The sequence below is a fragment of the Lemur catta genome, chromosome 10, assembly GCF_020740605.2.
Source record: "Lemur catta isolate mLemCat1 chromosome 10, mLemCat1.pri, whole genome shotgun sequence".
NCBI classification, from domain to species: Eukaryota; Metazoa; Chordata; class Mammalia; order Primates; family Lemuridae; genus Lemur; species Lemur catta.
In genome coordinates, this window is record NC_059137.1 from 64,978,184 (window position 1) to 64,994,219 (window position 16,036).

Genomic DNA, 16,036 nt, shown 5'->3' on the forward strand with positions numbered 1-16,036 from the left:
AATTTCTTAAAGGTCCTTACATTTTAATCTCCTCACTTATAAAATAGGAGTTTCGCTTGATCTGAGGATCATTGTGGAAAACAGATTGTGCTTGGGTTTGATTGACACGCTCTTCAGGGTTTATTTGGATAGCTAAGGAATACCCTCATTGGAGGAGAGAATTCCGCAGAACTACTGCAAGGGTAAAACATTATCTTAAATGACAAGCAAACATATATTAAAGGTTCATATATGTGTTTCCAAATATCATTGCTTGACATTACAGTTTTGACAAACTAGCCAACTACTTGCATGTCAGGGCATGCTGATGTAAACTCATCCAAGAGTCTGTCTATACCACGGATCAGCACACTACAGCCCAGGGGACGAATCTGGCTCACTGCTCGTCCTTGTGAATAAAATCTAATTGGAACACAGCCATGTGCATTCATTTCTGAATTGTTTGTGGCTGCTTTTCTACAACAGGAGCAGAGTTGAGTAATTGCCACACAGAGTATGACCCACATATTTGCTATTATATCTGGCCCTTTATAGAAAAAGATTGCCAACCCCTGGTCTATACCGACATTCTGCACCAGGTTTTATGTATGTGCAGCCTAAGCAGCCAGCATAGCCTTTGCAGGATTAAACAGGAGGTGTGGCTGTTGCTGGGCAAGCCATTAATATGATGCCCTTTCAAGTCAAGACTCTTTAAATATTTGTTCAACGTGTATTTGGTGGGAATGGGGAGAAACTAATTTCCTATTAATAAAAGTTACATACCTCTTCCTTTGGTTCAAAATAAAGGATTAATTACATACACTGAATATTATATAACACTTTACCTTATTTGACATGGCCTTCCAAACAATTTTCCAGTATAGTAATAATTTCTTAGGAGGTTTGACCTTTAGATAATCAATGATGTCACATGTTCCCAGTAAATGACACCCCAGAATGCATTACTGTATTTGGTTTTGGAATTGAAGCAGTCTTCAGATACTGACTTTTAAAAAGACTGGCTGTCAGCTGGTTGGCCTCAGAAGATGGTGCAGCTTCCTATTATACAACGCAGCTCACGTGTACCCATCACAGAAGTGCTCAGCAGAGGAAGGTTGGCACCAGCAAGGAGTGTGTCTTTTGTTTTGCTTGGTTTTGTGTTTCCATTCAAGAGTGCTATCTAATTTGGCAAGAGAGAGCATCAATTTATATTTCACTAGTTACATAAAGAGTTGTGTGTGGAAACTAAGCCACCTTGCCTGAATTGGCAGAGGCAATTAATAATACCTAAGGCTGCTTCTATAGATCCTTTCTGACAAAGGTCCAGCTTGAAGACTGGGTGTCACCAGTAGTTTGTTACTGGACTATAGTGTCACTTGTCCAACAGTATTGCCACTTAAATTTTTCTGTCTGAAGTCTGCACATTAGGACAAAGCACCCTTCATTTATCCTCCCACACAGGGGGTATGGTCATGCTTGTTGAACAAAAGTGAGGACGAGGAGTGGAGGGGATAGGTATACACACATGTAATGGGTGCGGTGTGCACCGTCTGGGGGATGGACACACTTGAAGCTCTGACTCGGGTGAGGAAAGGGCAATATATGTAACCTAAACATCTGTACCCCCATAATATGCTGAAATAAAAAATAATAATAAAGGGCATTTAGCATCCTTTAGTGAAACCACTGCTAGCACCCAGGAGTTGTTGACCTGCTAGTTTTGTCAAAAGTCCCCAAGCCCACTCCTGATGATTACAATGTGAAACAAACGAAACTCACCAAATAGAAAATGCTGCCCTGCAAACAACAAAACTCTGGGTTTCAGCTCCAAAACTGGACCCCTTAGGTGTCTTTGAGATGTTAAATTAGTTTTACTCCATTAATGGCTCATTACCAAATCTCTCAGTCCAGTGCCACCAAAAGCAGTACTTGGTTATCAGATTCTAAAACCACATAAACAAAGCTGTGACACTCATAGTACATACAGATGAAAACGCCACCTATGTAGCTAATCAAAGCTTCTATAAGTGAAATTCTCCCCACCTGACCCTGTGGTGCAGGGTCTCCAGGAGAAGTTATAGGCCTATTTGAGCAGGGAGCACCCTGAAACCTATAACTGAATCCTGAAAAGGAAGACTGACAGGGGAGTGTCAAGTCTAAGTTAAGGTGTATCTATCTGCTTGCGACTTTTCCACTGTTCCCGTATGAGTCTAATCTCCCAATTTTATTTGTTCTTCGCCAGTTTGGGCCATTACTGCCCCTCCCTGGACTTTGATTTTTTTTACCTGCTAAATGGAGAATTCCAGAGGGTGGCTAATGCTTCCTTAAGCTTCAACATTGTGTAATTCTAAACACAAATCGCCATTGATATATATATATTTTCACCAAGCAGTAGCTGTAGCCTTAAAAATGAACTCTACTCAGAAAAGACAAGTTGTCAGAATACCAGAGCTGGCCCATGATCAAACTTTAACTGCTTTTTGGTGAAATAAAGGGGGAAAGAACAAGATAGAGAAAACTGTTCTTTATTCGGAATTTCATCCTCCTTTTTTGGAATTGACATATTATTTGATGACATGATAGGGGTCGTACTGTGTGTTTGCTTAATTGTTTAGGTTCTTGCCAAAATAAAGTTGGAAAATCCAATAGTGGCTTCCAAATTTCTGTTGTTGAAATTGTACTGGCCCATGGGATTCAAACATCTAAAACCACTGCTCAGAACCCCACAGCTGAAATTTTCTAAGCCTCAATTGATGCCAAGACAAGAAAGTAGGTTTTTTTTTCCCCCACACACTACATAAATGCATTGAAGAAACATAAGGTAAACCTTAAACTGTGAAGAAGTCTGTTCCTCTTCAGACTTCATTTTCACTAAATCTGGATGCTGGGCACAGTTACGTGGCAGGTAATTCCAGGCAAGGAAAGCCTGCAGAAACTTTAGCAGACTAACGTGGATCGCAGTCACTGTGTTTAGCTGCCGGCAGTCCTGCCATGGTTGGAAGTTGCCAAGCTCTGGGTACCTGTGCCTGGGAGACTGTGGGCTGCCACCCACGTCCACACACAGGAAGCCGGCAGCCTGCAGCCTCAGGAAACTGAGGCTGGTGTCTGCTGCCTGCTCCTTGCTGGACTTGCTGTTTGATTCCGCTCTTGTGCACTGCAGCTCCCGACAGATATCAAGGCCCAACAGGGACCAGCAATCTCATTAATTTGCATTTCCTCCACTAGAGCTTCATTCATGTCAAACTGGTGTTTGTTAATTAATCACTGGAGCAGCTTAAATAGACAGAGGTAAACAGACCTGCTGTGGGGCTGAGCGTAGAGAGCTCCAGAGGGCAGGGGGATAAACGTATGGCTTTTAACCTCTAACTTTTAAAACATTATTTAATTTTGTGAATGATAATACATTCACAAAACAGAGTTTGTCCTGTTTTTAAAAGAAATAGTGTAAAAAGTGTTCCTTTTGTCCTTACGCTTTTTTTACCCAACGTCCAACTCAAATTATCAGTTACTAGTGGCTTGTTTTTCCTTTAAGGATTTTTTTAGGCATACACATATCAAAAGTACAGTTTTTATTTTTTTATACAAGTGGTGACATGCCATACCCAGCATTTTACGTCATGCGTCACTTAATTTATCTTAGAGATCTTGCCATGTCGGTATATAATAAGCATCCTCATTCTTTTTGTAATAACCTAATATTCCATTGTGTAGCTGAATCATAATTACTTTGACCAATCCTCTTCCAAGGGATATCTAGGTTGCTGTAATGAATAACTGTGTATACATGTGTTGTTTGTACATAGGCTAGTTTATCTGTAGGATAACACAAAGGCATGCATTTGCCGGATCAAAGAGTTAGATACGTTCGTAATTTTGATAGACGTTATGAAAATGTCCTCCATGGGAAAAGTATCAATTTACATTCCCACTAATAATGTTTCAAGGTGCCAGTTTCCCTTGAGCTACATCAAAGTTTTAGATTTTAACCAATCTTATGATCTCTCAGTGACATTTATTTTATTACGAATGAGGTTGTGCATCTTTTCATATGTGTGAGTCATATATATTTCCATTTCTGTGAAGTGCCTGATCATGTCCTTGGCTATTCTTTAAAATTAATTTCTTGGTCTTTGATGTAGTATATCGGAGCTTTTTATACCGGGAGATTAGCCCTTTGTCTATGATATGAGTTGCACATATTTTCCCATCTTGACATTTTATTTTTCCTCTTTTTTTTTTTTTTAAACCACATGATCAACTCATTCTTCTTGTGAAATGTTTACCTCCGGGCTGTTTCCCATCATCATACAGCCTCAGTCATCCAAATGTATTGAGCACTTCCTGCATGCCAGGTGTCCCCATTCGCATTTCTGCTCACTTAGCTATTCTATTTGAAGAGGCTCAGTAATGTGCCTAGTGAAACTCAACTTGTAAGTAGCAGGGATGGAGCTTGAACCCAGGTCTCCCTGGACTGTAAGGTCTCCCTATAGCTAACTGCGTATCGCCTCCTAAATCCTGAGAAAATATTTGGATACAATGCTGAGGCATCATACATACATGATGAATATGCAACTATACTTGCTTAGGGAAAACAGCCACCATTTAAATGAGCAGTTGATTTGGGGGCCATTCCATACCATGAGCCTGACACAGAGATATGACTGCTTTTCTCTCCATCAGTCTTGGTTCCTGAGTCACTCTCCTAGTGTGTATGCCTTGCGGCTGCCCGAGTATAATCCTAGCCTTTAAGGATAGCCATTTATTATATGATGATGTGCCCTAACAACACAAGCCAGCTTCCTCTGTACTCACCAAAGAAACAGTCATCTGTAACCACGCAGGAGGAAAAACTGGCTGCACTGGATATATTGAATAGGTATTCTAAATAATTTTCAAGGGTGATTTTTTTTACTCTGCTGAATTTTTGCCTTATGTATTGATTTTTGAACATAATTGCCATATAAGAATCAGCTCTACTGTAGTAATATTATCTTGAAAACTCATTCTTTCATTCAGCAAACACTTATTGTGTCTCTGCAATGTGCCAGGGAATGATGCAAAAATCTGACCTCAACAAACTTAGATTGCAATAGATTCCAAGTATGTGATTTGTTGTGTGCTTACTTTTTTTATTGGCACAGTCTTATTTGTGTGTTATCCATGAAGAACAGACCGTGATAAATTTGTACGAGCCCTCGATGTCCCACCTAGAATGTAGTACAAAGAGATCTTGACCCTTTCCATAAAATTCTATTGCACTGTTCTGATTTTCACACTGAAACATTTAAGTATGAGTAGGTGTTTTGTCTGAGGTCATGCAAAAATATAACATAGTATGGAGTCAAAGAATAAAAAGGATGAGATTGATAAATAAATATCAATATTCAGGCCAGTGGGTATCTCTAAATATGATCAGTAAAAAGTACAGAAGGGAATTCAACTATATGGATAATGTGTTATTTTTTTAAGCAGCATTTTGGGTTCGTGGGTATTCGTTGGTTTATTTATTTATTTTATATATCATACATATTGTATAAAATTTATTCAAAATGAACCCAGAAAGGGGGGAAAAAAGATAATGATATATTTGGCAATGGAAATCAAGTTTTAAAATTTTTTAAATAGTTAAGGTTTCTTTTTTGGAAAATATAAATATAAGAAAGAGTTCAGATTGAGGTCCTACCCAGTGATGGTTCTCTCTATTGGTAGGATATTTTAAGAATTATTTTCCTTATTCCTGGTTAAAAATGTTCATCAAATATCCAAAGTTCAGGGTCAAAAACAAAATGCATTTTGAACTTGCTCCGCACACGAAGCCCTGGGTCTTATTACCTAAAACATTACAATGTGGTTTCTCTGGGGAAGACAGAGTGGATTTTCCCAGGATAGAGGCAAAGGGGGATGAAGAATTTGCAGACTGGAGACTGTGACTGGCAGGGACCGCCCACATGGAGTGATCCTCCCCAAGTCAGCCTCTGTTTTCACCCGATGACCATTGGCCTTTGTGACATGAGCTTTGAGAGACCCACTATCAGGGAGTGATTTTTCTAGAGGGAAAAATTGGCCCAGGACTACTAACGCCAGAATTCGAAATCAAAATTATCTTTGCTAATGTTTTCTCTCTTTCTTTCTCTCTCTTTTCGATATTTTAACTTCAGCGAAGGGAGCAATCTGACCCCAGCACATCACTACCCAGACTTCAGATTTAAGACATATGCTCCGTTAGCATTCCGATACTTCAGAGAACTTTTTGGTATCAAGCCTGATGATTACTTGGTAAGAACCTATAATTTTCCTTCCTCCTACAGAAATGTGTGATGTAAACATTTGTCTCATAGCAACAGTGACAAGTGGCTTGTGTCTCTTATTTTATAAAGCTCTGGGGCATAGTAAAAGTTCCAAGTTTTAGGATGATTATAAGTTTAGCTTCAGGAAATTTGATTTGATTCTGCAGCTTTTAACTGATAGCTATAAAATCTGCTATGGTAATTGATATTTAAATAACTATGATATCGGTTGCTACTTCAGATAATTATTCTAACAGATATATTATAATTAGTTCTAAATACTCCTGTGAATTTTGCTGATTAGATTCTATTTGAAAGTCTCCCTATTTTAATTACCTTATTTTACCATTCATCTCAAAACTGCCTTGGCCCACAACCATTTCACCTTGACCTACAAATTTGAATAACATTCTAAAGAAGCTGGATCATTTTGTTCTCAACATCTCTTCATGCAAGCTCTTTTTAAACATATTTTTATTTGGTACAAGGGCATATTTTATCCTCAGATTTGTCTTTTCTCTCCGTCTTCCTTCTGGCACATAGGAGGTACAAACACAACAGTCTTTTTGTGAGGTAGTCTGATGTGACCTCAGAGTTTTACCTTATTCCTATTGAAAGAGCCAGGAACTTCCTTTCTGTTGCAAGCAAAAAAATGGTTTATTTCATATTCTGATCACCGTTAACACCCTTGGGCTTTTCAAAATTGGTTTTCAAGAAACCATAGAAAGGATGCCATTAAATATTTATTGTTCATCCCATTCTGAATGATCTTAATCAGACTTTCGCCAGACCCTGGGATAACGCTTTTCAGAGGAACCATAGCAACACTTGTCACTGGTAACAAAGAGTATTTAAAATGCATCTTATAATTTGTATAAGATGTAAATAATTAAGTTCAAATCTGATTCTGTTCTATACTGATGAAAATCCACGAACTATCCTATACTTTAATTGGTCCCTAAGAAAATCATATGACTTCTGCTCGATGAGATAAAATTGGTTCCCCAAGGCACATGAATAACTCTCCATAGAGCGGTGTGGATCAAGTAGAAAGTCCCTGGGCCTCTTGCTGCTCTTAAATATACATGTCCATATTGCTCACGCATGTGCTCGTGCTCTTTGTCTCTCTCTCTCTCTCTCTCATCTCTCCCCACTCCCTCTTTAATTGAAATGCCAGGTGCCTCTACCCATCTCTACCAACTCAAGAACACAAGCACGCACATTTGTTGTGTGTGTGTGTTTGTGTGTGAGAGAAGATCCTTTGGTTTCTGGCCCTTCTATAATTAGTGAGGGTCACCATCATTTAGGAAATGTGTTTGGGGAACCCAGTGGGGTTTTGATATTATATTATGGAAAACAAGGTTGATCTCTCATTTTCTGGTGCACATTAGAATTTAATGTATGCACCTTCTGAATTTCCTTGAACTTCTTACCAGCGAAGAGATGAAATAGACTTGCATCTCAGGACATGATCCAATCACTGTGACAACGTGGGTGTCTGTCTTTAGCCCTCCCATGTCCCATTGCCCCACATGCTGGAAGTCCATTCTTTCACTTGTTCTGGCCTCACAAAATTGCTTTCTTTGGAGAAGACCCTTTTCCAAACAACTTCTCACCCATCTTATGCAAGTTTCCTAATGATTCTTTAAGCTGGAAAAATCGTTTTTATAATGGGATTGGAGTAGTCACAAAGGAGTATGGGAGACTAAGATGCTGGCTCCTCACAGCAAAAGTCTTGGTCCCTGTACCTACCAAAATGGAAATTAATCAATCACTGAGTACTTTCAACACCTGTTGTATCTAAAAAATTTGCTAATAGCTATAGGGAGATTCAAAAAAACTGCAAGTCATGACATTCAGAGAACTTAGAATCAAATTGGAATAACAATTTGTTTATGTAGAAATACAACACTACCAAGCAATAAATAAAAAAAACTGGGCAAAACATGAAATGCTCTAGAATTTCAGAGGGAGGAAGGGTCTTTACCTCTGTTGAGGTGATGATTAGGAGGTCTTCTTATGAGCAGCATGTGGTTTTAGCTGTGCCTTAGAAATTACGAAGGATTTTAATTGGTAGAAAAGAAGGGACAGATGCTGGGGGTGGAGGTGATGTTGCCGACTGTGGGACCAGAAATGTCAATACATTAGATGCGCAGAAGGACTTTGAGTGGACCAGTATGTCTGGAAAGGAAGGTTTTGATCAGGAACATTCATAGATAGGGCCTATTAAACATTAATAGGACAATTCAAATAAATAGGCTCCTAAATTAGAGGAAATTAAGGAAATATAAAGATCAACTATGTATTTGATGGTGTTAAGAAATTACTTTTTGGTGGGCCCGGAGCACTCCCGTCTCTGCCTGGGCAACAGGCTATTGATTCTTTCCTTCACTACCATGTGCCCAGGTATTGAAAAATCCAGTGCAATTTGTATGAGCCCTTTCAGGCTCACCTGCACCAATAAGAAAAAGAGCAGAGTGAATATTTTATACAGGGCAGGGAGGGGAGCCCGGGGAGAAACAGCAGGTAAAATTATCTCCACCACAGGGCGCAAGTTTACATTGTTCATTTGCGTCAGCAGGGCCCAGCTGGGGTGTGTTTTGCTTTCTTTGCAGTGGGTATAGCAGGGAGGCCCTGCAGGAAATAGAAGCGAGAAAATGAATGCATTTGAACAGCTTGCACATATGACAAGTGCCTGGAATGTGCATAAAACCCAGGAGCGCACACGGGGGCTTGTGGATCATGACTAATTAAAATGTTCCCATCTTTGCTTTTAAAAGGCAGAATTTCAAAGAAGGTTGCTTAGAAGAGAACGTGGTAACCGAGTTGCAGAGTGAGAAGCGGTAGAATTCTAGAGAGTAACGGTGACGTTCCTGTTCAGTGTTACCATCACAGTTTATGAACATTGATGCTGTGCTTAGTAGCCCCCAGTAGGGTATTAAAGTGACTCAAAACAATTTTTATTCCATTTGTATTAATTTATAAATTACATAATAAAGGAGTATTTGATAATTTAGTAACCGATGAAATAGTCTCTGTATTATGTCACTTCTTATAGAAGAATTTGAGACTTTAATTGGGAGCAGATGTTCAGGTCCGAATCCATTTTTTCTAGACAGCTTTTCCTGGATCATGCCCTAATTTCTCTATTTGCAGCCTCTAATTTCTGCATCCTTTGTTATTTTTGTACTTTCACAACAATTACTCCTCCCTATAAGAAAGTTCTGTATCAGAAATTCAAATGCCATTGAACAAATAATCAGAATTTTTAAAGAGTCTGGGGTCTGCCTTCACTTTTTATTAAGTTTGGGATCCACACCTTTATTTTCCAGGGTCTCAAATTCATTATTACGTGACAGACCCAACTTTTTTCTTGCTTCACTGAGAATGTCTTAGTGTCTGTTTGGGCGACCCTGTTGTCACGGGCACTAGGCTGAAAACCTCAGTGCGTCCTAGGACGGTGCCAGCTCTTCCTTACTTGCCCGTGGAATGGGTATATTGCAGCCTGTGTGCCTCTCTCACCGGCATTTGATCATGGATTATAAAAATAACTACAGAAATAATAAATGGCCACTCTTTGCCAGGGCTTTCAAAAACATTCACTTTAAAAACTTTTAGCTACTTTCAAGTAGATATTATTACCTTCATTTCAGAGATGAGGCTTCTAAGACTCCAAGATACTAAACTTACTCAGGGTCATATAACTAGCAACTGGCACAAATCTCATGCCCTTTCCATAAATGACCCTTCCATGTGGACACATTGTCTGCACACGTGGCTGGGCAAGAGCTCTCTGCTTCCTCTCAGTTTTTATGGCATCCTGTCTGTAGTCTGATAGCAATTTTTGTTTCCCTGACTTATCCTTAGCTCATGCATAAGGGCTTGGGCTCTAATGATGCTTAGCAAGACAGCCTCAAGAAGAGAGGCTAGCAGAAAGAAGAGGAGGTAAAAGATAGAACTTGCCAGCAAACACTTGTTGCTTTCTTTTCTTGGAAAACTTTGTTTCCTTTATCCACAATTCTTCTAAAAGCAAGATAATATAACAGGTGGCATCTAGAAACTGTCTTTTAATCATATTCCTCCTAGTTTCTCTCTCGCTCCTCTCCCTCTCCTCTTACTCGCCCTCCTTTCAGATTTTTTTATGACTTAAATATTCACAAGCCTAGAACAAATGGTTTGGAAGGTTTTCAACCTTAGTGTTTTCAGATGCCTACGTCCTCAAGACATAGTTCTTTATTTTACAAAGCTATAGTAATCAAAACAGCATGGTACTGCAATAAAAGCAGACACATTGACAACCAATGGAATAAGATAGAGAGCACAGAAATAAACCCACCCATTTATCATCCATTGATTTTCAACAAAGGTGCCAAGAACACACAGTGGGGAAAGGACAGTTTCTTCAGTAAATGGTGCTGGGAAACCTGGCTACCCACATGCAGAAGAAGAAAACTGGACCCTCATCTCACATCATATACAAGAATCAACTCAAAACGGATTAAAGACTTAAATGTAAGGCCAGAACCTGTAAAACTACTAGAAGAAAACATAGGGGGAAAGTTGTATGAGGTTGATCTGAGCAATGAGTTCTTGGATATGACCTCAAAAGCACAGGCAACAAAAACAAGAATAGACAAATGATATGGCATCAAACTAAAAAGGTTCTGCACAGCAAAGCAAACAATTAACAGGGTGAGGAAACAACCCACAGATTGGGAGAAAATAATTGCAAATTATACATCAGATGAGAGGTTAATATCTAAAATATATAAGAAACTCAAACTACTCAATAACAACCAATAACCCTATTAAAAAATGGACAAACGAACTGAATAGACATTTCTCAAAAGAAGACATACAAATAGTCAATGACAAATGAAAAAAATGCTTAATATCACTAATCATCAGGGAAATGCAAATTAAAGCCACAAGGAGCTATCACCTCACACCTGTTAGAATGGCTATTATCAAAAAGTTGAAAGATAGCAAGTGTTGGTGAGGAAGTGGAGAAAGGGCAACCTTCTTACATTTTTGGTGGGAATGTAAATTAGTACAACCATTTTGGAAAACAGTATGGAGGTTCCTCAGAAAACTAAAAATAGAGCTACCACATGATCCAGCAATCCCACTACTGGGTATACATCCAAAGGAGTTGAAATCAGTATGTCAAAGAGATAGGTGCATTCCCATGTTTATTGCATTAATTATTCACGATAATAAAGATGGAAACAACCTAAGTGCTCATCAACAGATAAATAGATTTTTTTTTAATGTGGTACAGTACACAATGGAATATTATTCAGCCTTAAGAAAGAAAGAAATCCTGTCATTTGTGATAACGTGGATGAATCTCAAAGACATGTTAAGTGAAATAAGCCAGGCGCAGAAAGACCAATACAGCATGATCTCACTTACGTGGAATCGGAAGGCGTCAAGCTCACAGAAGTAGCAAGTGGCACAGTGACTACCAGAGGCTGAGCGGGGAGCGGGTGGGCAAGGAAAGGTGAAATGTTGGTGAAAGGATACGAAGTCTGTTAGATAGGGGCAGGGGGGAATAAGTTCTGGCGATCTATTGCAAAGCCAGGTGACTATAGTTAATAATAATGTATACTTCTAAATTGCTAAAAAGAATGGATTTTAAATATTCTTACTACAAAGAAATGTGTGTGAGGTGATGATATTTAATTAGCCAGACTTGATCATTCCACAGTGTGTACATTACTGAAACATCACATCGTACCCCATAAATGTATACAGTTATTATTTGTCAATTAAAAATTTAAAAATAGAAAAATAAAAAATGAAAAAAGATAGGGTTCTTTACACCCCTGCTTTTGCCAGGCTGGTCCTGACCTCACACCTGCATTAATTTCCTTATCTTTTCTTCTGCCCCCCACTTTTTCTGTAGTCAATCATGTGAGTTATTGTTTATAAACACTGACCTTAACAACCAAAAATTGACCTCTCTGCTGGTTTTTAGCATTTTTGGTGAGATTACGGCCCTTTGGTTGTTGGTGGATTTCAGCCATTTATCTGACAAAAATTCATCGAGCGCTTGCTATGTCTGTGCAAGGCACAGGTCCCGGGACTGTATCAGAGTATAAATGCTCATAGTTTCTCCCCACACAGAGTTTGCAGTTTAGAAGGAACTCGGGAAAAGGCAATAGGCAGTCGCAGGATTTTGTGGTGACTCCTGTGATGAGAAGATCCAGGGCCAGAAAGCAATTGATCTAGACCCACGGAGCCAGGAGGAGTTTCCCAGAGCAAGTGCTGTCCCTGCAGACACAAGGCTAACGCTGTTGTGACAGCCTCTGAATTATGCTCCTTGCATCCTCCTCTTGTCCGCCTACACTGGGTTGTGTCCCCAACAGACAGAGTGATGTCCACTCCAGACCCTCCAGTGGCTTTCTAGCTCCCTTAGAGAAAAGGCCAAAGTCCTTGCGCTGGCCTGCAGTACCTGCGTGGTCTGCCCGCCTGACCCTTCCAGCCTCACCCCTCTCAGTGCTCCCCACCCCCTTCTCCAGCGCCTGGCCTCCTTGCTGCATCTTGAACCCCCAGGGCTCAGGCCTTTGCATTTGCCCTTCCCCCTGCCTGAAATGCCCCTTCCCCTAGACAGCCACATGGCGTGCTGCCTGTCTCCTCAGCCTCTGCGCCCATGCGCCTTCCCAGCCAGCACAGACTTCAGCAACCGCCCTCGCTCCCTGCCTCTCTCTCAGCCATTCATTTTTCTCCACAGCACTCACCACAGTCTGACGGATCATTTGTTTACTTGTTTACTGTCCATTTCCTCCTACCGGGATGTAAGCTTCACGCGTGCCTGGGCCACAGCAGATGCCCAGGAGCTAGCATTTAAATGTTGATTGAGTACAGGAAGGTGTGGTCGTCAAACAGGTGAAAGTAGAATGCAGATTGTTTCAGGCAGAGGAAAATGCAAAAGCCCAGGACTCGAGAGTGTGTGGCATGTCGAGAACATGGGAAGTCACTCTGTGTGGCCAGAGCTAAAGTTTATAGAGCGAAGCGATGAGAGAGACGGCTGCGGAGGAGGCCAGGTCACTCACGGCCTTGAAAGCTGTGTTAAGAGCCACTGAGAGATGAGAAGGCACAGAAGGGCCTGATCAGATTTGCATTTTAGAAAGGTCCCTGGCTTCCTGGTGATGTACTGGAGGGGACGAGAGTGGACAGTTGAGACCAGGAGCTTACTGTAATAATCCAAGCGTGAAATGATGAAACCATTGAGCTTAGGGTATTGGCAGAAGGGGTGGCATGAAAGGGGGGCAGGCAGAATCAATCAACAGTCTGGATGGGAAAGGTGAGGAAATGTGAGGAGTCAAGGATGATGCCCAGGATTCTGGTATGGGGAACAAGATGAATAATATTTCCATTCTTTAAGATAGGAAAAAGTGGAGGAAGGCAGAGGAGAGGAACAGATGATCTAGAGTCACCATGTACAGTTGTGCAGGGTGTGCACTGCCCAAGCATTACTACCTGGCTGAGGGGAAGGAGTGGAGACTAGAATGCAGCCCTTCCTCCATTCACCAACCTTGTATGTTGCCCCAGAGCTGCATCTGCCAGGATAAAGGGATGCATCTAATTACGACAAAGGGTTACCACATGGGCTAACCATAGCCCTTGATTGTGAACTTGTTGCATGTGAAATGTTTGTTGTATAACCAAGTAAAAATGTCTATTAAAATGTTTGGTGAACAGGTCTGGAGCCCTAGAGAGAGATCTGGACTGGAGATACAGATGTTAGAGTCATCTGTATTACTGAAACCATGAGTGGATGACATCTCCTGGGAAAATAAATAGTGAAAAGAGAATAGGGGTTGGTGTTGAATTGGTAGATACATAGTGCGGATCACATCTTCAATTGTTATTTTTATGAGCACTTACTGGAAACAAAGCACCTTAGTCAACATTACTGTTTGAATTATCTCATTGAACAGATGGGATTGTTTATGATTCAATCCCATGATACTGGAAGTGGGGAGGGCATGTCTGTTTTCCATCATGGAATTATTAAGACAAACAGACCAATTAAGTCTTTAGAAATCTCACAAAGAGTCTTCTTAGTACACTTAGAGCCTCCTTTGAAAGCTCATAGAGAGGACTTCCTGCTTCAAAATGGCCAAGACATGTAATACTGGGATTGCCCTCCTTGGAAGCATCCTATACATCAAGTATATTTTTACATGTTTATTTATTTACTCTTTTAGTATTCCATCTGCAGTGAACCTCTAATAGAGCTGTCCAACCCTGGAGCCAGTGGATCTTTGTTTTTTGTGACCAGTGATGACGAATTTATCATCAAAACAGTTCAGCATAAAGAAGCTGAGTTCCTCCAGAAGCTACTGCCAGGCTATTACATGGTAAGGAACTGCACATCATTAAAACTAATACTGTAGGTTTAATTACTTTCCTCAACAGTTCTTTTTTCTATGTTTTTTCTGATGCCTCTTTGGCATGTTCCTTTCTGTTTGGTGAACTTTATTTTGCATTTAGATGATGCTATGACATTCATTAAATAGATTTTAAAAGGGCAACTAGAACTGAATGGTAGAGCATAGTTGTTGAATCACACAATCCTGGGCCCAAATCCCAGCTCAGCCATCAACTAACTATGTGACCTGTATAAGCAACATAACTGCTGAGCCTTAGTTCCCTCAGCCTTGAAAAGCTGGGAAATACCTACTTGTTGTGACAAAGGAAAGATACATGACATAGAATAAGGGAAGAGGAAAGGAAGTGATGCGTTGCAAAGGTCTTTGCACTCAGTACCTGGTAATAATATGCACAGTTAACCATCACTGATTGCTTACTATGTGTTAGGCATGATCTTGAGTATTACATTCATTAACTCATTCAATCCTCACAGCAACCTTGGATACTACAGTCATCACCATTTTATAGATGAGATAATTTAAGCAAGGAAAAATTGAGTAATTTGCCAAGTGTTATTCAGCTAGACAGCTGCAGAGCTGGGGCTGCACAGAGGTAGGGTTGCAGAGGCTGCATTTTCAACCCCGGCACTAATGCATACATGTATTCGGTGTTAGCTATTCTTAGCTAGCACACTTCAGAATTTAGGATTTCATAGGTTAAATATGATAACATGAAAATAATCACCTTTTGTGTAATGTTTTCAAGAAATAGTAACTTAACCCAGATGGATTTACTACACATTTAGGCCAAATTTTTAAAGAAATTAACGCTTTTCCTAAGTAGTCCTATCATTTTCATACCTCTGGTTTCATTGTGCTTTCATAACGGTGAATAATTTTCTGTGATTGGAATGGCTACGTGAAGCTGTTGGATTTCCGAAGCTCCAGTTCTGCCATTCACTTGCTATAAGAGGTGATAACTGTCATCTTTGTTTCAAAAAAATAAAATTGATGAGATATCACACAACTCATTTGTATGTAAAGATATTATTTTAATTTCAAAATCTGTAGAGATAGCATTAAATACTGTAAATTAATCTCACATACAAGTATAGCAATTAAAATCTAAGTAAAAATCTTAGTGGTCAGCAGGCAGATTTTGAAAGATTTTGATCTTGAACAAGTTATTTTCTTTTCCTTTAGAGAAAATGGAAAATATAGAAAAGCAAAAGAAGGCGGGGCGAGTTGGCTCATGCATGTAATCTTATCACCTTGGGAGGCTGAGGCAGGAGGATTGCTTGAGGCCAGGACCAGCCTGAGCAAGAGCAAGACCCCATCTGTACAAAAAAAAAAAAAAAAATAGCAAAATTAGCCAGGCATGGCAGTGCA

At 40.0% G+C, this 16,036-nt stretch overlaps 1 protein-coding gene across 2 annotated transcripts in view; it reads left to right on the forward strand.

The window, feature by feature from the left end:
• PIP5K1B (phosphatidylinositol-4-phosphate 5-kinase type 1 beta) overlaps nt 1–16,036 on the forward strand; it is a 265,239-nt gene that overhangs the window by 153,913 nt on the left and 95,290 nt on the right. For both annotated transcript variants that reach the window (XM_045562400.1, XM_045562401.1), the window contains 2 exons: nt 6,138–6,255; nt 14,483–14,635. In XM_045562400.1, coding sequence (XP_045418356.1) covers nt 6,138–6,255; nt 14,483–14,635 — 271 coding nt within the window. The remainder of the gene's footprint in view (nt 1–6,137; nt 6,256–14,482; nt 14,636–16,036) is intronic.